This window comes from Mesoplodon densirostris, chromosome 11 (genome assembly GCF_025265405.1).
Source record: "Mesoplodon densirostris isolate mMesDen1 chromosome 11, mMesDen1 primary haplotype, whole genome shotgun sequence".
Lineage (NCBI taxonomy): Eukaryota > Metazoa > Chordata > Mammalia > Artiodactyla > Ziphiidae > Mesoplodon > Mesoplodon densirostris.
In genome coordinates, this window is record NC_082671.1 from 76,119,255 (window position 1) to 76,143,904 (window position 24,650).

A 24,650-nucleotide genomic window follows, 5' to 3' on the forward strand; every position below is an offset into this window, starting at 1 on the left:
TGATGCCCATATTTTAGATGAGGAAACTGAGGCACAGAGAGCGAAATTCATTGGCCCATGGTCATGCAGCTGGTAAATGGGAGAGTTTGTCTCACTGTGAACCACTGTGGTATTCTGCCATGGGAGATGGCGGGGGTTCCAGGCAAGGAGAACAGCAAGGCTAAGAGACAAACGTGGCTCGAGCTTTGGATGATGGAGACACTGCTCTGAGTGGAGAAGAGAGCTTGTAAAGGAGTATCTAAAAGGAAAGAACCATGGGGGAGGGACATGCCGCATAAGAGAATATGGCTTGGCCTAAGAGTTTAGCAACCTCCAGGGTTAAAGAGTTACTATGAAAGTCTTATTTTCAGAAGGCAATGGAGTGTTACTCAGACAGGATTGAAAAAAATATTCAGAGACAGGAAGACCCGAGTGTTTCCAGGATGCTGTAGGAATAATAATAATGTAATCAAATACAATGGAATACTGCTCAGCCATAAAAAAAGAATGAAAGAATGCCATTTTCAGCAACATAGATGGACCTAGAGATTATCATACTAAGTGAAGTAAGTCAGAAAGAGAAAGACAAATACCATATGATACCACTTATATGTGGAATCTACAATATGATACAAATTAACTTATTTACAAAACAGACTCACAGACATAGAAAACTTATGGTTAACCAAAGGGGTAAGGGGGTGAGGGATGGATAAATTAGGAGTTTGGGATTAGCAGATGCCAACTACTATACATAAAATAGATAAAGAAGAAGGTCCTACTGTATAGCACAGGGAACTATATTCAATATCCTGTAACAAATCATAATGAAAAAATGTGAAAACTAATATATATGTAACTGAATCACTTTGCTGCACACCAGAAACTAACACAACATTGTCAATCAACTATACTTCAATTTTAGAATGTAATCAACAACAGTAACTAGCATTAATTTAAAGTTTAATATGCTGTATTTGCCAGCAATGGATTGAGACTAAAAGAACGTTTTTAAAAAAAAAACAACCCAAGTCTCATAGGTTTCCTCTTAAGACGACTGAGAGTGCCACTACGCAATTTCCTTAGAAAGCTTAACTTCAACTCTTTAGGCTACTGTGTTGTGGGATATTTTCCAGTTTAATACATAGACAAGAACAATCTAGGAAGCTGGAACTTTGTGCATAACCAACTGTGTGCTTTTTGCTTATATTTACTAATGATTTTCTAAAATTAATTTTGGCCAGAAAAATCCATGGACACATTCAACAAACATGCATTTCAAACCATTCAGAATTCATCTTATAAAAAGCATATGATCCTTTAAATTATAGGGAGCCAGTTAAGTTTTTAAAGCATAGGAGTGCCAGGATCAAATTTATTCTCTGGAATGGTCACCTTGGCACCTCTATGGTGAGTGGACAAGGAACACTAGTGAAGACTGGCACATAGTGGCTGACTAGGTAGTACCTGTAGAATGAATGAGTGAATGAACGAACAAATGAGATTGGTTTGGAGCCACGTTAATAGTCAGGGCAGGAAATGATGGGAGCATGGATTGAAGGAGTGGCTGTCAGGGCAGAGATAACACCTAGGGTGTGGGTCTCATGCTGCCAGACGTGAGGAGGGTGGGAGCAACCAAAGAAGTCCTCAAGTTCATAACTGGGTTGAATGGGTGAAAGGGGGCTCCATCCCCATGATTAAGAAAAGCTGAGGAGGTGAGTTACAGGGGCAGGAATAATGCTTCCAAATGTTGTGCTAAAGGGCACGGGTTCCCAGATAAATTCCTGGCTCCCCCCTCATTGGTTACTTTACTTAAGCCCCCTGTGCCTCAGTTTCTATTTGTTGTTTGTATGGTTTGTTTGTTCACTAAATCTGGTCAAGAAATCAGGATTAAATACAAGATCAAGTTTAAAATACATCCCATTAAATGAATCCATAGCTGCAACAAACTATCAATATTTGAATCATATGGGTGTAAGTCACAGTTCACACAGGCTGAGCTAATTAAGCAGGTACCTGCCAAAGGCCAGGGCCTTCTAAATAACTATATTCTTATCCACGTTTTGTTTCTTTTACTGGAGCTTCTTTGCCTCAAGGTATCTAGGTGGCTTATGACTATGAAGCATTTTAATAAGCTTTATGAGTGAAGACACGTAATTGGAGTTAAGGGCAACTTTGATGCTTGATGAGTTTCTACAGGAATAGCATCATGACACCTTTCCCCAAACCTTCTTACAAACTCCAGAGGGTCCGTGCATGTACCGAAGTTGCTAATTGAAATGCCAGCTTCCTGACCAAGGCATGGTAGAAAGGCAGTTAATTATTTCTCTTCATATCTGATGAAATTTCCCCTTTTCCTCCTCACTTTTACAGGACATCATTAGTCTGACATGGCGAACAATACTCCATTATACCTGGATTTTTTTTTTTTAATGATCACAAAAACATTCTCCACGTCTTCCATTTTCTGATCTTCTATTTAACAACTTGATCATATTTGAATTGAGCCTATCCTATTATGGAGAGATAATGACCTCGGTCCACTAGCCAACATGAGTCATTATCTGCAGTATACATTTTTAAAAGACCTCCTCACAAGGCTTCAGCATGCAGCATCCGGGGGCACAGGGTGGAAGCTTCGCATTACTGCTTTACAGTGAAGAGCAGATGTCTCAGCGCATAGCATAATTTCTCCCTCTGCTCTCGTTTTAAACTTATGTTTTCTTATATGTTCACATGCGCTTTCAGTCCAGCCTCCACTTCTCGAGTCCTTGTAGACATGTCTGGGACAGAAACTTTTTTCTTCTATTTTACCCAAAGAAAAGAAAACAGGATTTTTTTTTACTTGCTAAACATTATAATTTATTACTGAGGTTATCAGAGAGATCTGAGACTGCAAAATATGTGAGAAAAAAAAATCTGGCCAAACAATCAGAGCCAGACAATAGTCTAAACCCTTCAGTGGCTCCCCTCTGCCTCTCACAGAAGTTCAAGTTCCTTACCTTGGCACCCAAGGCCCCCTATCTCTCTGACCCTGACTACTTCTCCTTCTCCAGGCTTCTCTGGCCTCACTCCCCTACACATACACTTCTCTCCAGCTAGCGGGACTGTCTGCAATTCCTCAAACATATCTTGCCATGTTCCCCGCTACGGTACACGTTCCCTGGCCTTCCCACCATGGGAGGGCACCCCTCTGCTGGGCCTCACCCTTCAAGGCTCAGCTCAAATTTCTCTTCCACAAAACTGTGCTTAATTTCCACCCAGCCCCAACTGCTGATCGCTCCTTAATCATTTCTTCCTTGACAAACTCACGTATTCATTCGTTTGATAACATGTAGAGTGCTGAGTTATGTCTTTAGAGGAAAACACCTTGACTGAACAGACACATCTTCTGCTCCTAAAGCTCTCACCGCCTCCTGGGGATTTCCACAGTTCTTCCGAACAGCTTCACTGAGAGACAGTGGTTTTACAGTCAGGGATCACTGAGTCTGAATCCTCCTCCACCACTTGCAAGCACTACAGTCTCAGGTATGTTACCTGAGCTCTCAGACTCTTGCTTCCTTCATCTGTAAAATGAGGGAAACGATACCCAACATCCATCTCCCAAGGTTGCTGTGAGGGTTAAACAAGAATCCAAGCACAGCCCTCAGCCCTCCAGCTGGCATATGCACATCACTCAATGGAGGGTAACCATTGGTATCATTCTATCTTAGTGCAGAATATTCAGGTAACACTTCACATCTTAGACTGAAAGTCCTTTGAAGGCAGGGACCAAACCACACTTCTATTTATGCCAGCATAGTTCCTAGCACTGTGACCTGAACACGGTCAGTAACAGTGTGGAAGGAAGGAGGCGGGTGGGGTGGGGGTGGGGGGCGAGGACTGGGGGCAAGGAAGGAAAGCAGGCTTTTGCACAGATCAAAAAAAATTAAAAAAAATCTTAACACCTGAGGGTTTAAAGGAAAAGCCTGTTTATATTAACAGATCTGATTTATATATTCAAGCGCCTACTCTTGTGCCAGAGATGTTCATATTTGCTATCACTACTCCCACAAATCGGTAACTTTATCTCCATGACGTGGAGGAAGAAATGGAGAGTTGGGGAGGCTAAGTGACTTGCCCCAAACTACTTGGCTAGGAAAAGCCTGCCTTGGAGTAAGAACTCAGGGACGATGCTTCTAAAGCTCTCACTCTGTGCTAGGGACTGACATCCATGTGCTCAGGGAGTCAGCATTACCTATTGAGCACCTACTATGCGCCAGGCAGCGCAGAATACAGCAGTGAACGAGAAGACGCAATCCCCACCATCGCCTTTAGGAAGCTGACAGTTTCTCAGAAGGAAGATGGGAACCAAGGAGAGAACACCACCAGATGATAAATAAGTACAAAATGGTGGCATTTGGCTCATGTGGGCTCAGATTCTACAGAAGGCCAAAACAAAGAAACAAAAACCACCCAATCTATTTTATTAAACTGCAACAATTAAGCCCACAATTTGCTGCTGGGTAGACAAACACGAGTTCACGTGGGTCCCTGATGTTTCTCCTAGGACCTCGCTGGCCCCGCCTCCCCTTGGCTGAGGGTCTTCTTAGGAGTCAGGCATTTCCCCCACGTGGGTGGAGTGAGACTGGGACCACCTGCTGTGTTGAGTTGCCTGCCTGGTTTTCCTCCTCTTCCAGTAGGGGTAATAATCCTGCCTCCTCTACCCGGTTTTCGTGAGATCCAGTGAGCTCAGCCAGCAACATCAGCTGGGGTAAGCCTGGCACACCAGGGGTATTGGCTCAACCTGTAAGTTTGGTCCCTGCTCAGCCATGGACTGAATCAGGGATTTATTTCTGCCATTGTAATGACTCAACTGGACCAGAATCTACAGTAATCTAATCCACATCTTGTGCTTTGCCTACAAGCTACCAAATTGGTGTTCCGGAAAGGCCTGGGATTAGCCAGCTTCTGGCATCCCTCTGTTCATTTTTTGATTAATCAAGTCCTTTTCTTTTTTTTTCTTCCTTTTTTTTTTTTTTTTTTGGACAAAATCTAGGCAGTATAGTAGCAGAGCATCACAAGTGCTGTGCTGCTAACCCACCTGTCGGGGCCTAGGCTAGAGGTTGGCAGCCAGAGCGCTGGTGGCCCCGAATGGCAGCGAGGGGATTTGGGCACCATCCTCTACCATAAACCATCCCCTTCAATCTTCCCTTTCCATCTCTTCCCTGCCTCTACTCATCTCCACTTCACCGTTACAAATAGGGCTGCAAAGAACATCTTCATATGTGTCTCCCTGCATACCTGGGGGAGTGTTTCTCCATGTCAGTATCCAGGAGTGGATGCACATACTAAAACGTTAATAGGATGCAAAATTGCCCATTCAAATGGCTTTACCATTTTATACCTTCACTCACAGAACAAACTATTTTCTAAAAATAAGAACCTAGCTCTACAACATAGCATCTCATTCTCTGAGACATTTACACCCTTCACGTTGTCCTGCTTAAGCTACCTTTCTCCATCTCTGGCTGAGGACTTCTAGCGGGACACAGTCACACCTATTGGCACTATATGTCACTTCTGGTTACATTCAGAGCTAAAAATGTTTAGCCTCCCTTTCTGGAGTGAGGTGGACTAACTCATACTATGAAAGCAAATAAGGTTATGCCACCATTGAATAAAGAATTAAATCAGAAATGGGTGCACAACTTCAGGTATTGGTGACATCCCATGGGCCTGGTCTAGCAGCTGTGGCCGGGTCTAAAACGTCACCACACTTCTTTGGCACAGTACCCAGCCCAATTTTCTACCTCTGGCCTCCGAGAACATTTTGAAGAGAAACATTGAATTTATTTTGTTTCATATTGATTTGAAATATTGAAAGCCTAGCAATCACCCAAGCCTCATTTTTATTTTTTGAAAAGAAAGGAAAATGTCTCCCACGAAAGTGACAATTTGGTCTTCAATCCTCTTCCTTTGGGGAAGGGCCTCCCTTTCCCTGGAAACTGCAGACAGGGAAGTGTCTCCCCCCTGATGGCACACAGGAGCTCAGAGTGACACTGGCAACAAGAGAGGTGTGTGAGAGGGCGGGGCAGTGGAGGTGGACACGTGCTGGCAGCGAGTAGGCCAGGACAGCAGACAGGCTGCTTTCCCTGCCGAAATCCTCTTTGTGAATAGAGGTTATTGTGTGGCCAGGATTCTAGCAGGGCTCACCATCCCCAGTGGGTTGGGCTTTACTAACCTCATGACCAAGGATGCTGGAAAGTGCTTGGCGGAAGGCATTTGACAATATTTGCCTGTTTTCTGCTGGGAACTGCCTCCAGATCACGTGGCCCTGCTTATTTTCGGCTGCTTGGCTGTTGTATTATTTGTTCTTAGAGTGGGGATGGTCTCTGGGGTGATGGGGAGGGGCTCTTGGCAAGGTGGAAGGCAGAGAGGCAAATAGCTCCTAAACCAATTCCAGGAACAAGCCAAGCATCCCGGGAGAACTGGGCACTATCAGGCCAGTGGCTACCACCTTGGCGGTGAGGCCAAGGTCCTTTCCTGGGGCTGCCTGCTACCCATGGAGAGAGGGGACAACGTGAAGGATATAGATGCCTTGGAGGATGAGATGCCGTGTTGTGGAGCTAGGTTCCTATTTTTTAAAAAACAGCATTTTGTATACTTAGGCTGAATATAAAATGGTAAGGCCATTAGAGTGGGCAATTTTGCAATCCTGTTAACATTTTCTGTGTGCCCAGCACTTCCACTGCCTGATACCCATACAGAAGAAACACTTCAGCAGGTGTGTGAGGGGACATATGAAGATGTTCTTTGGGACTTTATGTGTAAAGGCAAAGATGAGATTTGGACACAACCTAAATGTCGGTCTAAGAGGGAAATGGCGAACTGAATTCTCCTGCTGTCTTACATGAAATTCTGTGCAGTGGTTAAAATGAGGTTGTTCTTTGGGGACTAATCTGGGTATAGCTTCAGGATATTCGACTAAGGAGAGAAAGCAAGCTGTGGATCAAGACAGTGTGACAGGTTGTGGAACAATATTTTTAGTGTTCTATGTCTGTATTCTTTTTTTAAAGGAGAAAATACTAAATAAAAAACCACAATTCAGAAACGTCTATCAGTACATATGCATGTAAATGCATAGGCAAGGGACAGTAAAATATATATATATATACACACACACACACGCATGTATGCACACATACATATTTCTTTCTCACTGGTAACAGCGCTGCTCTGGAGGAGGTGGACTTTAACCTTATCTGTAATGTTTTCCTTTCAAAATAAGGAAATGTATTTTGTGTAAATAAAATAAAATGTAAATGTAAATGTGTATTTGTTGAATTTATTTGCACCTTGCCTTTTTCTAAAAAGCTAACAAAAACACAAAAAGAAGAAAATTAGACAAAGGAAAGATATTAAAAAGTATATAGGGCTTCCCTGGTGGCGCAGTGGTTGAGAGTCCGCCTGCTGATGCAGGGGACACAGGTTTGTGCCCCGGTCCGGGAAGATCCCATATGCCGCGGAGCGGCTGGGCCCGTGAACCATGGCTGCTGAGCCTGCGCGTCCGGAGCCTGTGCTCCGCAACGGGAGAGGCCGCAACAGTGAGAGGCCCGCGTACCACAAAAAAAACAAAAAACAAAAACAAACCAAAAAAAGTATATAAACATCAGACTTAGCTCTGAACTCCCTGGCAGCCAGAGCAAAGAGGGGACATATGGTATAAATTATATCACTTTCCCTTGTAGAGTGGAGGGTGCATCCAGTTCCTTTTGAGAGACAAAGTTTTTATACTGAAAGTCTAGTCTAAAAAAGTTTACTCATGTGGAACTTGATATAGGATGTCACATGTCCTCCATGGTTAAAACCATGGTTTTAAGCATGACTCTGTCCCTAAGTTTAGAGAAATGTCCTACTTTTTCTTCCCTGCTATTTACATACTCCCCTGCCTCCTTCCCCCACCTCATCTGTACTGCTGTCTTCCTTGCTGGCTATGCTCCAACCACACGGGACACCTTCTGCAGTTCCTTGAACAAGCCCAGCCTGCTTCCAGCCTGGAGAGAGTGGAGGATACTGTGGTCCGTACCCAGGTTACCTTTCAGGACTGAGGCGTTCTTCTCCACCGCTGAGACGCTGATTGCTGAGGCTGAATTCTTCCTGGGGAGTTGTCCTCAGCAGAATGGGAACTTCCTCGCCCAAAGTTATGCCCCCTCACAGGGCTGGAAGGGGAGGGTGGGATGAACTGGGAGATTAGGTTTGACATAAATGCACTACCATGTGTAAAACAGATAGCTAGTGGGAACCTGCTGTGTAGCACAGGGAGCTCAGCTCGGTGCTCTGTGATGACCTAGATGGGTGGGATGGGGGCAGGGGGGAGGCCCAACAGGGAGGGGATATAGGTATACATATAGCCGATTCACTTCACTGTACAGCAGAAACTAACACAACATTGTAAAGCAATTATACTCCAATAAAAAATTTAAAAAAAACACCAAAGTTATATCCCCTCTCCCTGGGGGCAAACTACCTGCAGTGATGAGCAAGATGGGGGAATAAAAACCTGAATCCATTGCCTCAATTCATCTCTGAGGCCCACCCTGGCTTCAGAACTCCCTGTGAGATCACTGAAGCCTCTACCGTAGCCTCCTCCCAGCCCGAGACCCCCTCTGCCCATCCCCTCGTCCCCTCATGGTGTCAATACTGGGTGCCTTACCTAATAGGCCACCTGTAGGCATGGCTCAGAGTCTGCCTCTGGGAGAGCTTGACCTGCAATGTTCCCTCTGCCTAGAACGTTTCCCTGATTTTAACATCGTCATGGTGTTGGAGGACTTCTTGTCATACAAATGTCCACTTAAATATCACCTCCTAAGGGAAGTTTTCCCTCACCATTCAACCTAAAATAGCCTCCTCATCAGCCAGTTCTAATTCTCCACACAGTACTTATCTGTATCTAATACATTCCTTGTTTATTTATTTATCATTAATATAATAATTTTTTAAATTATCACCCAACTTTTTCTCTCATCGGCCCCTATTCTTGGTCTGTCTTATCCACCAGTGCATTCCCAGGGCCTAGAATAGGGCCTAGCAAACAGTAGGTGCTCAGTAAACATTACTTAAATGAGTTAATAACTAAAATTCTATCTTAAAAATATAATATAAAGGGAACTAGAGGACAATTTGATGTTTGAACAACTTGTTGCCTTTTGATAATAATACTCAAATTTATACATTTTCAAACCTGATCTGACTCTGAAAACAGATTTTTTTCATTAAAACAAATCCACTGCCTAATTCTGTGAATTGGAGGATGAAATTTCTTCCAGAATGATCTATGTGACCTTTTGTTTAGAAAAACCGGTATTTTGTATAGAATTACGTACAGTAGAAGGAGAACTGACAATGCATATGTCAGGAAGGAGGGAAGCCCTATTCTGGGATGTCCCTGTGGGACTCAGAAGGAAGAGGTCTGCTGAGCGATCCATGGCTGCTAAGATTTACCTAGCACCCACGCTACACCAGACACTGTTCAAGCACTCTGTATATACGAACTCACTTCCTCTTTGTGACTACCCCAGAAGGCAGTGGTCCCCAACCTTTTTGGCACCAGGGACCCGTTTCATGGAAGACAATTTTTGCATGGACGGGCGGGCGGTGGGGGGATGGTTCAGGCGGTAATGCGAGCGATGGGAGCGGCACAAAAAGCTTCACCTTGCACTCACCTCCTGCTGGGTGGCCGGGTTCCTAACAGGCTGCAGACCAGTACCGGTCTGCGGCCCGGGTGTTGGGGACCCCTGATATAAGGTAAATACTACTGCCATCTCTATTTTACAGGTAGACTGAGGCACAGAGAGGTGAAGGACCTTGCCCAAGGTCACACAGCTAGAAAAGCAGAGCTGGGAGTTAATTCCTGGCAGTGTGATTTAAGAGATTACTCTATCTACAGCCTTGCTATTGCCAGGCAAATGTCAGAGAATCACAGAAAAACAGACATGAACAAGGTGATTTTCTTCTAGTCCCTTTCAAATGTTTTATTCTGAAATGTACGACATGTTCAGGTTATTAGAGCAAGAGTGTCTGTTGATCCCTAGCATTTCTAGAAACTCTCACTCCCCAAGTCTTTTATGTTGATGCCTCATTCAATGTGCTAGCATTATGAGAATCTGTGTGACCATAATTTGGGGGGGAAGAGTACAGGGAGAGATTTGACCAGGGAAGTAAAGTAGAATTTTAAATAAAGCAAAAAGCAGCAAATGCAATTAGAAAAAGAATGTAGGGACAAACTGATGGAAACAAGCCAAAAGGCTGGAAATGGAGCTCTTGAACACAACCTCTGCTATCCTTGTAGCAAAACAAGTTGACTACTGAGACTCTTGTTAGAGAAGATTGAGTTACATTTGTGAATGCTTTCTCCCAATGTTGCTTTCCTCTCACCTTAGTCATTCTTAGTCAATGACTCATTCTTAGTCAAAAGAATCTAATATGATTTGCTCATTAAAGCCAATCTGCTTCCTTTTCTGATCTAGTCTCTCTTCTCCATCCTTCCTGATTTTTCTCTTCCTTTCTTCAAAAGCATAGGCTTTGCAATTAAAGTGATCCAGCCAGGTTCCTGCCTCTGCCACTTCATGGCTATGTGTATATTCAGGCAAATGATTTAACTGTCTAAGCTTTATTTTCCTCATCTGTAAAATGGGCATAACAATACCAACTTCACAGAATTGTGAGAATGAAATGAGGCATGTATACAAAGTGCCTAGCATGCAGGCTGGCACACAGTAGATTCATTCCTTTCCCCTCCCCACTTCTCTCTCCTTCCCCTTTGTTCCTTACTTCCTTCAGCTTTGCTGGGCTGAACTAGAGTAGTAGTAGCCCTTAACTGACAAGTTCTTCTGAGAGGTGAGTCTCAGGTATAGAATAGCTTTGGTGTTCAAAGCTACAACATAATTTCTAAGTAAAATTCTTAGAGGAGAATTTACCTGTAAATACCAAACATGGGTGCAAACACTTAAACAACATCATTAACTATAACATCAAGTCCAGGAACTCCAAATATTAAAGGGAGAGCCACTCAAGTAGATAATTTGTATTAATGTTAAAATAAATGTAGTATAGTTGCAATAAATTATTAATTTATTAAGAGTTCGTTGGTAGGGGTGAACAGACCTATGTTTCTATAATTGGCTGCAACATTATTTATTAAAATAATAGACTCTATTAAAATCAATTAATAACATCCATGTAGAATCCAGTCCTTGCCAGTGTTTTGATGATGGAAAAAAATCTATTCCCAAATAAAATAAATATGAAAATTCAAATCTCCTGTCTATATCTAAGTTGAGTATTTTATGCATACTTACAAATTAAACTGATTGCATATGGGCTATTGGATGTCAAGTTATTATGACAATGTTAAAATATCCAAGTAATATGCTGTCCTATCTGTAGGAGGACAGAGTTATATGAGCTTCCCATCAAGAGAGAACTTGCTCAGAATGGAACTTACCATTGCAGAGTAGCAGGAGTGGAGTGGGGCTTGGATGCTCTATTATTTTCTTTCTCCTCATCTGTTAAATGAAAGAAAAAGGAGTGAACTTTATTGGAAAACATACAAGGCCTTTCCGCTCTCCCAAGTCTCAAAAGACTACGTTGCCCTCAAATGTTGATGCTTTGAAAGCAATGATATTTTGGCTTTTCTAACATGTTAGATTTATCACACTTTAATTTAAAAAAAAGGAGAAACTGACTTTTTCGGAAAACTCTTGTATCAATTTGTATTTTTATTTGACATAACACGTTACAGTTTGAAGAGCTATCTCTCTTCATCACTGAACAATATGACTGCACTCCCCCAACGTGCTGTGTTCACAACTGAAGCTGGACATTTGACACGATGATTTTGACCCTAAGAACACACTGACTTCGCACACTATTTGTTTCTTGTAACTCCAATGGAACAGACAGTTAGTGTAGGCAAGGAAGAGTGTAAGTGTTCAGAAGAATCAGGTTAGCAATACAATAGAATAGGGGTTGGCAAACTTTTTCTGTAAAGAGTCAGTTAGTAAATATTTTAGGATTTGGGAGCCAAGAGGCAAAATCAAAAATATTATGTAATATTTATATAACAAGAGAGAAAACAAATTCCATTTCCATATTGACAAAATTCAAAATATAATACTAGTTGATTATAATTTTTGTAATACAGGTCTATTAATTAAAAATGAAATTAATTTGGGGGAGCAGGTAACATTTTTCTTAATTGGTGGCTCAAAGCTCACATTCCCTTTCATCCAACAGATTACAAATATCCATCTATAAAATCATTCGTAGTTTACAGCCCTACGAAAACAGGTGTCAGGCCAGGTTTGGTCTGTGGGTTTCTAGTTTGCAGACCTCTGGAACATAGCAATCTGAACAACAGATCAGTCTTTGCATACTTAAGAAGAACTGCTCACAGTTTTATCATGAATTAACTGAGAAATAGATTTAATTAGTTGTATCCAATTCTTAATGAAGATTACTGATAGAAATAACATAAAATTAAATTTCTAGGGAATTCCCTGATGGTCCAGTGGTTAGGACTCCATGCTTCCACTTCAGGGGCGCAGGTTTGATCCCTGGTAGGGGAACTAATATCCTGCAAGCCGCATGGCGCAGCAAAAAATAATAATAAATAAAAAAATAATAAAATTTCTTGACCCACAAAATCTGACCCAAGAAAACTGGTACAAATAACAGTCTCAAAAGAAAATAATGTTAAAACCTACAAATATAATCAACAAAATTTAATAAGAACATGTAAAACAGTCAATGAAATAAATCTGTGGTATAAGATTATATGGGAAAGAATCTGTACTTGTGAAAATAATTTAAGTAAAACTAAAATGAAAGTGGAAGAAAGTAAAATATACTGCAAATGAAGTAGCTTAATAAAGTTGCCCTCAGAAAACATTTTCTTGATGAAAGCTTATCAGTATTGGTATAATTCTGATTCAAATGTCTGCTCATAAAAACTGTGAAGATATTGTTGTTGCTCATTCAACAATTGTACATACTCACCTTCTTCCTTATTAATAGAATCCGAATTTAAAGGGGACCATGTGTTCAGGGAGGGTTATCCCCTCTCAAATCCTAGAGAGATGAATGTTGATTCATTTAAAGCTATCATGGTAATTTTATGTCATTTAGACCCTGATGGATTAGGTGGGGCATGTGACATGGTGATGTGGCCTATCAGATTAAGAAGGAGCCCTCTGGGTGCTTCTGGGAAAGTTATTTTTCCCTAACAAAAAGGAATGGGGGCCTTGATGTCGAATTTCTGGCCTCCAAAACTGAAGGAAGGGAGGGAGGGAGGAAGGAAGGAAGGAGGGGAAGAAACAGAAGAGACACACTGGTCTGTCCTGCTTCTGAACACAGCTGTGAGTAGAAAATTGGAGCGAAGCAGCCAACTTTCAACTGGGAAAAGAGCAGCCTGAGGACAAAGTCAATGCCAAGCAAGGCAGAGAGAAAAAGGGGGAAAACCTGGGGATTGTGAATGTCCTGATGAATGACATGATGAACCCACCCTAAAAACTGCTGCCTCTTTATGAGATAATACAATTTTCTGAGTTAATCAATCCTCTTTTCATTGGGTATTCACTTTCTTGCCTCCAAAACCATGTTAAACTGGTACAACACTAACACTAAATGTTCTCAGGCACAAAATGTCCCAATACATGATTGGGCTCAACATCTGTTCATGCTGCTTTGTCAACCTGCAGTTACTTCTAAATGTTTGTCATCCTTTCCAGTTTAGAATATACAACACCACCTCTTCAAAGCCTCCAAGTCAGGCATCATTAATCCTAACTCTGTTCTTCTGTACCCCATTACTTGTCTTTCAGTCGAATGGTTTAGCCATCTGGATCATTATTTCTATGCATATCCATATCCATATCCATCTCTCTGACTTGCATATCCTACTTAAGAAGATCCTACTTAAGAAGGCAAGGAGGCCTGTTTTCAAACTATATTACAAAGCTATAGTAATCCAAAGAGTAAAATACTGGCATAAAAACAAACACATAGATCAATGGAACAAAACAGAGAGCCCACAAATAAACCCCCACACACAGCCAACTAATTTATGACACAGGAGCCAAGAATATGCAATGGGGAAAGGACAGTCTCTTCAATAAATGGTGTTGGGAAAACTGGACAGCAACTTGCAAAACAATTAAATTGGACCGCTATCTTACACCATACACAAAAATTAACTCAAAACCAATTAAAGACTTGAATGTAAAACCTGAAACCATAAAAGTCCTAGAAGAAAACATAGGCAGTAAGCTCCTTGACATTCATCTTGGTGATGACTTTTTGGATTTGATACCAAAAGCAAAGGCAACAAAAGCAAAAAATAAACAAGTGGGATTACATCAAACTTAAAATCTTCTGCACAGCAAAGGAAATCAGCAACAACAACAAAAAGGCAACCTACTGAATGGGAGAAAATATTTGTAAATCATGTATCTGATAAGGGGTTAATATTCAAAATATATAAAGAACTCATACAACTCAATAGCAAACGCCCTGACCCCGCCAAACAATCCAATTGAAAAATGCACAGAAGATCTGAGTAGACATTTTTCCAAAGAAGATATACAGATGGCCAATAGGTACAAGAAAAGATGCTCAACATTACTAATCATCAGGGAAATGCATATCAAAACCACAATGAGATATCACCTCACACTTTTTAGAATGCCTATTATCAAAAAGACAAGAAATAAGTGCTGGTGTGGATGAGGAGAAAAGAGAACCCTCATGCACTATTGGTGGGAATGTAAATTGGTGCAGCCGCTATGGAAAACAGCATGGAGGTTCATCAAAAAATTCAAAATAGAACTACTACACGATCTAGCAATTCCAGTTCTGGGTATTTATTTGAAGAAAATGAACACTAATAAGAAAAGATATCTTCATCCCATGTTCACTGTAGCACTATTTCCAATAGCCAAGATATGGAAACAACCTAAGCATCCAATGACAGATGAATAGATAAAGAAAATATATTATATATATATATGAATATTATTCAGCCATAAAAAAGAATGAAGGGCTTTCCTGGTGACACAGTGGTTGAGAGTCTGCCTGTTGATGCAGGGGACACGGGTTCGTGCCCCAGTCCGGGAGGATCCCACATGCCACGGAGCGGCTGGACCCGTGAGCCATGGCCGCTGAGCCTGCGCATCCGGGGCCTGTGCTCCACAGCGGGAGAGGCCACAACAGTGAGAGGCCCGCGTACCGAAAAAAAAAAAAAAAAAAAAGAATGAAATCTTGCCATTTGCAACAATAATGATGGATCTTCAGGGCATTATGCTAAGTGAAATTAAGTAAGAGAAAAACAAATACCATATGATTTCATTTACATGTGGAACAACAAAAAAAGCTCATAGATAAAAAGAACAGATACAGACTGGTGGTTGCCAGGGGGTGGGGAGATGGGGGGCGAAACAGATGAAGGGAGTCAAAAGGTATATACTTCCAATTATAAAATAAATAAGTCACGGGGATGCTGTGGACAGCATGGTGACTGTAGTTAACAACACTGAACCGCATATTTGGAAGTTGCTAAGAGAGTAGATCTTACAAGTTCTCATCACCAGAAAAAAAATTCTGTAACTATGTGTGGTGATGGATGTTAACTAGACTACTGTGGTGATCATTTTGCAATACATGCAAATATCAAATTATTATGTTGTACACGTGAAACCAACATAGTGTCTTGTATGTCAATTATATCTCAACTTAAAAAGAAAGAAGAAAGCAGGGATGGTATCTTAGTCATCTTTGTGTTCCCTCCAGCCAATGCCTTCCATTCACCCTTAATTAAATAGTTGAGTCTGCCTTCCACAACTGTCTTCAACAATCTTAAAAAAAATACCACGAAAAGGAGCAAGAGTCTCATAAGAATGTAGGTAGACAGACACAAAGAACAATACTCAACCTCAGCTGTTCACCAAGAAATAAAAAGAAGATAATAATGAGGCACAACTTTATACCTCTGAGAACAACGAAAATTTTAAATAATCATCTCCAGTGCTGGTGTGTAAATGGTAAAACTGACATTCTCTCATTTCTCTGAAGGTAGTGTTAACTGGTACAGTGGTTTGGTAAGTAATTTTGCAATGATACTGAGAGCTATCTACAATATCCAGTCACTTGGCCTAACAAGCCCAACTCCTACGAATTACACTAAGTAAATAATTGAAAGGCTATGTTAAAAAACAAGATCAATTGCATTTTTTTAAACAAGGAAAAATACATAAACAACCTAAATATATCTCTTTCCAGCTTATGCTGGCCCATGATTTACATTTTTGTCCCCCCTCTAGAATTGGCAGGGTATTTTTTTCTCTGCTTCTTTAAATTTCAACACATCAGTCAATGTGGGCTACATGTCAAAAGATCTATATTCTAAAATCAATTTAAAACCTTACTGGCCATGACTGAGAAAACGCCTCAACCTCTGAGCTTCATTTTTCTTCACTTATAAAACGGGTCATTTTAAAGGGCTATTGAAGGGATCATATTAATTAATTCAACAAAAATTCACTGCATACCTAATGTATGCCAGCTAGACACTGAGAATAAAGAAATTAAGCTCTTGCCGTTTAGTCTGGTTGGGGAAAGAGAAAGACAAACAGTAGAGAGAGAGGCCAAGTTCAGTAAGAAGTGATAAATGCTGTCCTGTGGGTAGGCAAGGAGGATCCTGCCAACCCAGACTGCATGAAAAAGCAGTGCCTGTCAAGAGAGGCTTCCGAGAAGAAGCCACAAGTAAGCTGAGCCCTGAGTGGGCCAGAGATGGGAACCAGGTGTCAAGGAAGGTGGGATGAAGTCAGGGGTAGGGCGGAGAAGGTGAGGGACAGATAAAGCCACGGGGACCTGAAAGATCAGGCAGCCTTCCCAGAAGCAAGGTGGCTGCAGCAGGGGTCCTGGTCAAGTGGTGGAGTGGAGTGAGGGCACTGAAGCGGTGCTGTGTGACATCTAGTAATCCCGTTCAATCTTTAAGACAGTCTCTGGTCTCTAAACTGACAGTAATAATAATGCCTACCTGGAAAGATATTCGGGAGGATTGAGTGAAATGAACTTAAGAGCTAAGAGCTGGAAAACATCAGCGCAGGAGCTGCATGGCAAAGGCTGCCCTGGGCTGCTCTGGCTGGGAGGCCTTGGAGCGACTCTGTTCAGCTGGGATCTACTGTGGGAAGCAGGCAAGCGAGGCCGCCTCTCTGCTCGGGAAGGTTTACAGGGGCAAACACAACGGCATCGACAGGGACTCTGCAAGGCAAACACACAGCAGGGGACATCAGGGCTCCAAATAGGAGGTGGCATTTGAGCTGGCCTTGAAGAGATGGTCAGAATTTAAAAGACAACCTTGTTTACTGTTTGCAAAGATAATACATGTTCATTTGCTTTTTAATTTGGAATTTTTTTTATTTTTTTCAAGTTTTATTGGAGTATAATTGCTTTATAGTGTTGCGTTAATTTCTGCTATACAGCAAAGTGAATCAGCTATACGTACACATACATCCCCTCTTTTTTCGATGTACTTCCCACTTAGGTCACCACAGAGCATTGAGTAGAGTTCCTGTGCTATACAGTAGGTTCTCATTAGTTATCTATTTATACATAGTAGTATACATAGGGAAAATAGAAATCTCTGGACATACAAGCCTCTCTCAATAGAACAAACTATTGTCAACTCTTTATCCTATTTACCTCCAGTCTTTTTCAATGTTCTCTTTCACAACCAAGCACGCACACACACACACCCCTAACTTAAAATAAGTGAGGGTCACACAGCACATCCTGGCTTGTAACCTGTTTTACTCAGTCACCTTTACAAGGACAGGTCAGACTTTGAGAGAAGGATGCTGAGGGCAGGGGTACTCCAGGGGGAGCAAGCAGCATGAGAAAAGTCCTAGGGGAGGGAAAAGGCAAATGGTCCATTGACTGGAGCCAGAAAAGTTCCCCATTCTGGGATTCCACCACAGTGTCTCCCATTCAGGGGATACCCATCTCTACTGTGTCAGATGTTCTTTCCCAACTAAACTTTGTTAGGGCCCATTTCTGATACCAACCGCTGGTAAGAGAACTAGCTTTGAGGGCAGGCTGACCTTGCTTTGAATTCCAGCTTTGCCCCTAACTCTGCGGGAGCCTAAGCAGTCACTTGACTCATCCAAGTTGGAGGGCCCTCACCTAAAACATGAGAATCATAACTTATGTTACAGGGATGGTTTGAAGATTAAATATCATAAAATATGTTAAAAACTAGATACATTTAAAAAGAATACCATAACAATACTAATAGCCTTCACTGGCCAAGTACTTAAGCCAGGCACTGTGTATCACTTTTCATATGCCATCTCATTTTATTCCTCCCAACAGTGCTATTAATTAGTTTAATTTTAATTTTATTTCATTTCATTTGGCTGCATGGGGTCTTTGTTGCTGTGCACAGGCTTTCCCTAGTTGCGGTGAGCAGGGGCTACTCTTCGTTGTGGTGCGTGGTCTTCTCATTGTGGTGGCTTCTCTTGTTGCAAGGCACAGGCTCTAGGCACGTGGGCTTCAGTAGCTGTGGGCACACGGACTTAGTTGCTCTGCAGCATGTGGGATCTTCCCGGACCAGGGCTCAAACCCGTGTCCCCTGCATTGGCAGGCAGATTCTTAACCACTGCACCACCAGGGAAGTCCCCTATATCCCTATTTTATAAGTAAGGAAATTGAGCTTTGCCTGAGGCTGAAAAATCTGCAGGAAGCCATGCGGCCCGTGAGTGGAGACTGGACCTCACTCAGTGATGGGCATGTGGCAGCTACTGATAGTATTTAGATAAGAACTGGTCTACCCGGAGCCAACAGGGACCCTCCACTCAGTCATCAAACAGGTGCCTCCCACCTCTGCAGGCCCCTTTCCCTCCAGACACTGGTGACTTCATTCCCAGCCTTTTTTCCCCCAAAGAGGCTGTGTGTCACACCCAGACCTGACCCTCCTGTCCGATGGCTCTCCATCCTAATTCACCAGAAGTGCTGGTAACTCATGCACTCATCCATCAAATATTTATTGAGTGTCTAGTATGTTCCAGCCCTATGCTGGGGGCTAATCGGGGAGAAAAAGAAGACATGGTCTCTGCTCTCTTGAGCTCAAATTGTCAGCAAATAAAATGCAAGTCCTGGGCAAGAGCTGAGAAGGGCAGGCCCAAGATGCTATGGCAGCACCAAGTGTGGGGTACGAGCCCAGGCTTGTGTGAAGGAGCGGCAGAAGCCAGCTAGACAAAGAGGACAGGAGGGCGCATGTTAGGAAGATGGAAATAGCCATGGTTGACAGAGACTTTAGGAATTGGCCTTCCCAAATGCCTTTTCATTTTAACAGGCAGAAATGCCTCAAACCAAACAAGATTCATCTTGTAAGGCCGAATTCCAGGCTGACAAGACTCCTGGAGCCATTCACGGCACACACTGAGCCATCCACCCTCCAGGTCCACCCTGCTCGTCCTACCAAAGCCGGAGAGCAGCATCTGTTTAAAATTCCTCCCACCGAGATGCTGCCCAGTGCCTGGACTTCTCCCTGACACTCTGTTCCCTCCCACTTTTCAATTATGATTCCTAATACGTCCCCGCCCAGGGAATCCTGGTCCAATTCCCAGTGTTGAGCATCTCTACTCCCTTTTCTGGATCTATTTCCTAATATTAACTCTGGGGCCAAATTTCCAGGCTCAAATCCTGGCTCCTTCACTTGCTATCTGTGTGACCTCAAACAAACTTTTGGTGCCTTAGTTTCCTTATTTGTAAAATAGGGGTAATAATAGTACCAAGCCCTAATCGTGAGGGTTATAACTAAACCACTCCTGGCACAAGGCACGTGCTATCTAAGTGTTCCCGATTACAATAACAGTCATCACTCCTCCAGAGAGGTCGTGTACCTGGATCCCTGTCCTGCCCGTAGGCCTGGGTTTGTCAAGTCCTGCACCTGGGCCAGAGTTATCCACTCCTCCCCTGTGCTCCCACAGCACCTTGGCTGGTCCCTGGCGAAGCCCTCGTCACAGGGTGTGGTCGCTATGTGCTGACCAGTGCATCTGCCTTGCTGGTTTGTAAGCTCTGTAGGGCATACACCACATTTGCCATTGTGTCTCCAGCACCCACACATGAAAGTATTTGTGGAATGAATGAATGGCTAAGATAAAACCACAGTCAAATGCTGAGCCTACCCATCTGATTGCAGTAAGCATATAAAATAACAGTACTATCAGGGAACGTTCATTGGGGTCTTATAATGTGCCAGGCACTGGGCAAAGCTCTTCACATTACTGCATTTAATTTTCATAGCTTCCTGAGACAGTGAATAATTTAATGCATGTGAAACATCAAATATGGTGCTTGGTATATACTTTGTGCTTAATCAATGTTAGGTTTAATTATGAGTATTATCCCCTTTCATAGAGGAAGAAACTGAGGCTCAGAGAAGTGAAGCAATGTGTCTGAGGTCACACAGTTTAGCAATGGAGCCAGGAAAGGGACCCAGCCTAGTTGACATCTCAACCTCCCTGAATCCAAACATTTACGAGCCTCATTCTCTCTTTAAACCTGTGGCACTGAACTAGAGATTTTAAGGGAACCATCGACCTAATCATTTATTTTCTGCCTCTATGCTGATTGAATTCATGATATTTGGGAACCTATTCTAGAATACTTCCTGCCTAGAGCCAATGTGGCAGAGTTTAACATTGACGGAGAACATTTCTAAATTAATTACTTCTTCCCAAATCCCAAGAACGGTTCAAATTTATGTGAATCTCAAGTTTCACTTCAAAGTTCTAATTCTATTTCCTTTCATTATCCTAATCAGGCTGCACCTGGCCAGACCTCACCTGTTGGGAACACGGTGTTGCCAAACATTTCATTTCCCCTTATCTACCTCCTTTCCAGCCCCTGCAAAGAGCATCAGCTGATGCTCAGGGTGCCTGGACTAGGCCTTTGGCAGTGTGCATCAGCCCCTGGCAGCAAACCCTTCTCTCCGTGGGAACAGGGCTAAGTCCCAAACAAAACTGTGATGTTGGCAGCATTGCTCTGAGGGGGCCCACACCTGCTTCCTTTCACCTCCTCTGGGTGAATTCCTTCATAATCTTGGAGTAGGAAGGGGCCTTTCTAACTTTGATACAAAACACAAAGCCATACAAGAAAATATTGAGAAATTTTACTATGTAAAAAAATCTAAAGCTTCTATGTGGGGGAAAAAAACACACTGTAAGTACAAAGATAATGACCCGCTTGGGAAAACTGCAACCACAGACAATGGTCTCACCTCCCCACCGTAGAAACAGCTACAATAAAACCACAAGGAAAGAGACCAAGATACACAGTTGGTAGAAAAAATGCAAATGTTCCTGAAATGTGAAAAGACAATCTCAATCAATGAAAATGAAAGCTACACTACAATACCATTTCTCACGTATCGGATTGGCAAAAATCCAAACCACAATGACACAACTCTGCCCTCAAGTTTTCTGCCATAGGGAAACAGGTGCCTCCTATCTTGCAGGGGGAGTGCAAAATGGTGCCTCCCCACATGGAAAGACATTTCACAGAATCTACTGAAATCCTACATGCCCTTTATCCAGCAGTCCCACGTCTGCGAACAGATCCTGCCGCTACTCCTGGAAACATGGGAAACGACCGCACACGAGGTTATTCACGGCAACTTGGCTGTAACAGCAAAAGTGTTGGAAACAGCCCAGCACTCATCCAGTTAACTAAATTACAATACATGCTCACAGTGGAATACTACACAGCTGTGAAAAAAAGAAGATTAAAAGCAAGAAAAGAATGAGAATGCTCTCTCTGTTCTTACTCATACGGAACAAGCCAGGGTTTATTATTAAGTGAAAAAAGCAAGTCACAGCAAAATGCATATAGGGTGCTACTTTTTCTGTGTAAGAAAGTGGCAAAAATAGAACATATATTTGAATTTTTATTAGCATAAAAAAATCAAATGCTGGAAGAATACACAATAAACACTGGAAATACTCAAAGAATGCATAAAAAACAAATAAAAATGCTTCCCACTAGGGAGCTCAGGAGGGACAACAGAGCAAGGACAGAGCAGGACTTCTCAGTGAGCGCCTTTACAGCATTTTGAGTTTTGGACTGTATGAGTGTATTATCCATTCAAAAATACCCTAATTTTGAACAAATTAAAAGACTCTATTAAGGAGGGAACGTCAGAAGGAAGAACCTCTTCAAATGGTTAAGTGGTCCTGGAGTGCCAAAAACTGAAAGTGAATTACAACTATTACTCGTAATCTAGCGTGGCTTTATAGTATTTTGCTTTGCTAACATCCATTACTTAATAAACACTCACTGAGGGGCTTCCCTGGTGGCGCAGTGGTTGAGAGTCTGCCTGCCGATGCAGGGGATGCGGGTTCGTGCCCCGGTCCGGGAGGATCCCACATGCCGCAGAGCGGCTGGGCCCGTGAGCCATGGCCGCTGGGCCTGTGCGTCCAGAGCCTGTGCTCTGCAACGGGAGAGGCCACAACAGTGAGAGGCCCGCGTACCGCAAAAAAAAAAAAAATAATAATAAAATAAAATAAACACTCACTGAGCACCTACTATGTACCAGGCCTTCCATATTAAGTGCTGGCGAGACACAGTCCATCAGACAGGCTCCCTTCCCCTCAGGGATTGAGGGCCCGTGGAGGGAGGGAGCGGAGGTGCAGAAGGGCCCTGGCAGTGTGCTCCACACACAGAGGAGAGAGCCTAATTCTCCTCAAGGAGAGGACAGATAGACACTCAGGGGGCAGAAAGGGCAGCCCGTGATAGATATGGAGGCTGAGAAAGGGGAAGAGTCGGTGGGTTGTCTTAAATCATAACCTAACCACTGGGTCTCCTGAGCTCTCCAGAAATGGTTTACCTCAGTTCCCAGCCAGGACTAAAACTGCAGCGTTCACCCCACGAGGACAATTCGGCTTTTAAAAGCCATTATGGGAGGACTCTCTGTGAACTTCCCCACCCCAGACTTGCCACTCTAAGGCACTGCCCTTGCTCTAGGAGCTGTCTGAGAACCTTTCTGCTATTGGCGGGGATGGGGGCTTTTGTCCACAACTTGATGGGAATATGGATGAGTTTAACCACACATTTCTCTGGAACCCCTTCTTATGGAGTCACCAGATCCCAAATTGGAATAATAACCTGACATGCTGAGTGGAGTGAGAGAGATATGGGACTTTCACATATATAGCCCTGAAATGTGATGAGATTTTAATATGTTAATGATGAGTCACATTAGGTTGTGACCCACTGTGACCCCAGTTCTCTGCCACTGTGCTGATGAATTCCAACTTTTCCTGCCCCTGTGTTATAAATATCCTCTGTCACCACCAGTCTGTCAGTAACTGCCACGATGAGTTGGTGATGGGCTGGGGAGGATAAAGGAAGCAGGGACATTCCAGTGGGGCAGGCAGGATGGGGGATGGCAGTTGTTAGGAGCTGTCAAAGAACAGAGGGAGCGGGACTCAGTATGGACGGTCACACACACACACACACACACACACACACACACACACACGGAGCCTGATAACTCTTGACGATAAAGGGAAAACTCTGGACTCCTGCCTAGGATATAAGATAGAGGCTGAAGTCATTTGATTTAGATATTAAGGAAACGATGACCTGAAGACTAGCGGGCTTGGGCTTACATTTAATTTGTTCTGTTTCCCAAGGAGGGAAACAGGAATCCCAAGGAATCCCACGGGGTTCCTGCTCTTTGGACCCATCCTATCACCCCAGTCTCTCCAATTCTCTCCATCCCATTGATACCATGCTGGTCTACAGCCTCATCTCCTCACCTGGACCAGGTGGAAGCCCCTGAAGTGCCTTCCTGGCTTTAACCCACCTGCAAAGAACACTCCACTTTGACCTGTCACTCTTCCACCCAACTCCTTCAGTGGCTCCTTAACTATCAAACTCCAAACCACTTGTGGGAATCCAAATCCCTCAACAATATGGCCCAAACTCCCCTTCTCAGCCCTGTTTCCCATGATTCTTCAATCTCTATGCTCCAGAAAATGTAGAAAACTCTCCAAGCTCAAAACCTGCCTTGTGGCCTTTTGCCTCCCAGCCCCTTACTTAAAGGAGCCACATGGATCCTATGAGGCCCAATGCAAATGCCACCTTCTCTGAGATGCCTTCCCTGGTCACCTTCCAACCTTGTGACTGCTCCCAAACTTTAGCAAGCAATCTGATCACATGGGGGTTTGTTCAATGCAGAGTGTACCTCAGTGGGTCTGGAGTGGGCCCAAGATTCTGCATTTCTAACAAGGTTCCAGTGAGGTCGTGCTGGAGTCCAGGAACATACCTGGTATGGCAAGGTAGAACACCTTGCGTAATTCAAGTTGAATTTATCACATACAATCTTGCATTATTAATACTCAAGCATGTGCCTTAGCTTCCCTTCTGGAATGAAAATTCTTTGAGAGCAGGGACCCACAGAAGAGAGAGTTTATACAGTGGACAGAGAACCAGCTATAAAATCAGACAGCTCTAAGTTTGACTCTTTACCACTTACTTGCTAGGCTATGTTATATAACCTCTGATTCTCAGTTTCCTCATCTGTAAAATGGAGATTTAAAAAAACCTCCCTCCCAGAGTATTAGAGGAAA

General features: G+C 43.0%; 1 protein-coding gene across 1 annotated transcript in view; it reads right to left on the reverse strand.

Moving 5' to 3' along the window:
- The window catches only part of RFX4 (regulatory factor X4), a 170,249-nt gene that overhangs the window by 103,165 nt on the left and 42,434 nt on the right, over positions 1 to 24,650 (reverse strand). Inside the window, exon 3 of the mRNA XM_060112612.1 lies at positions 11,465 to 11,525. Within this exon, the coding sequence (XP_059968595.1) occupies positions 11,465 to 11,525 (61 nt within the window). The remainder of the gene's footprint in view (positions 1 to 11,464; positions 11,526 to 24,650) is intronic.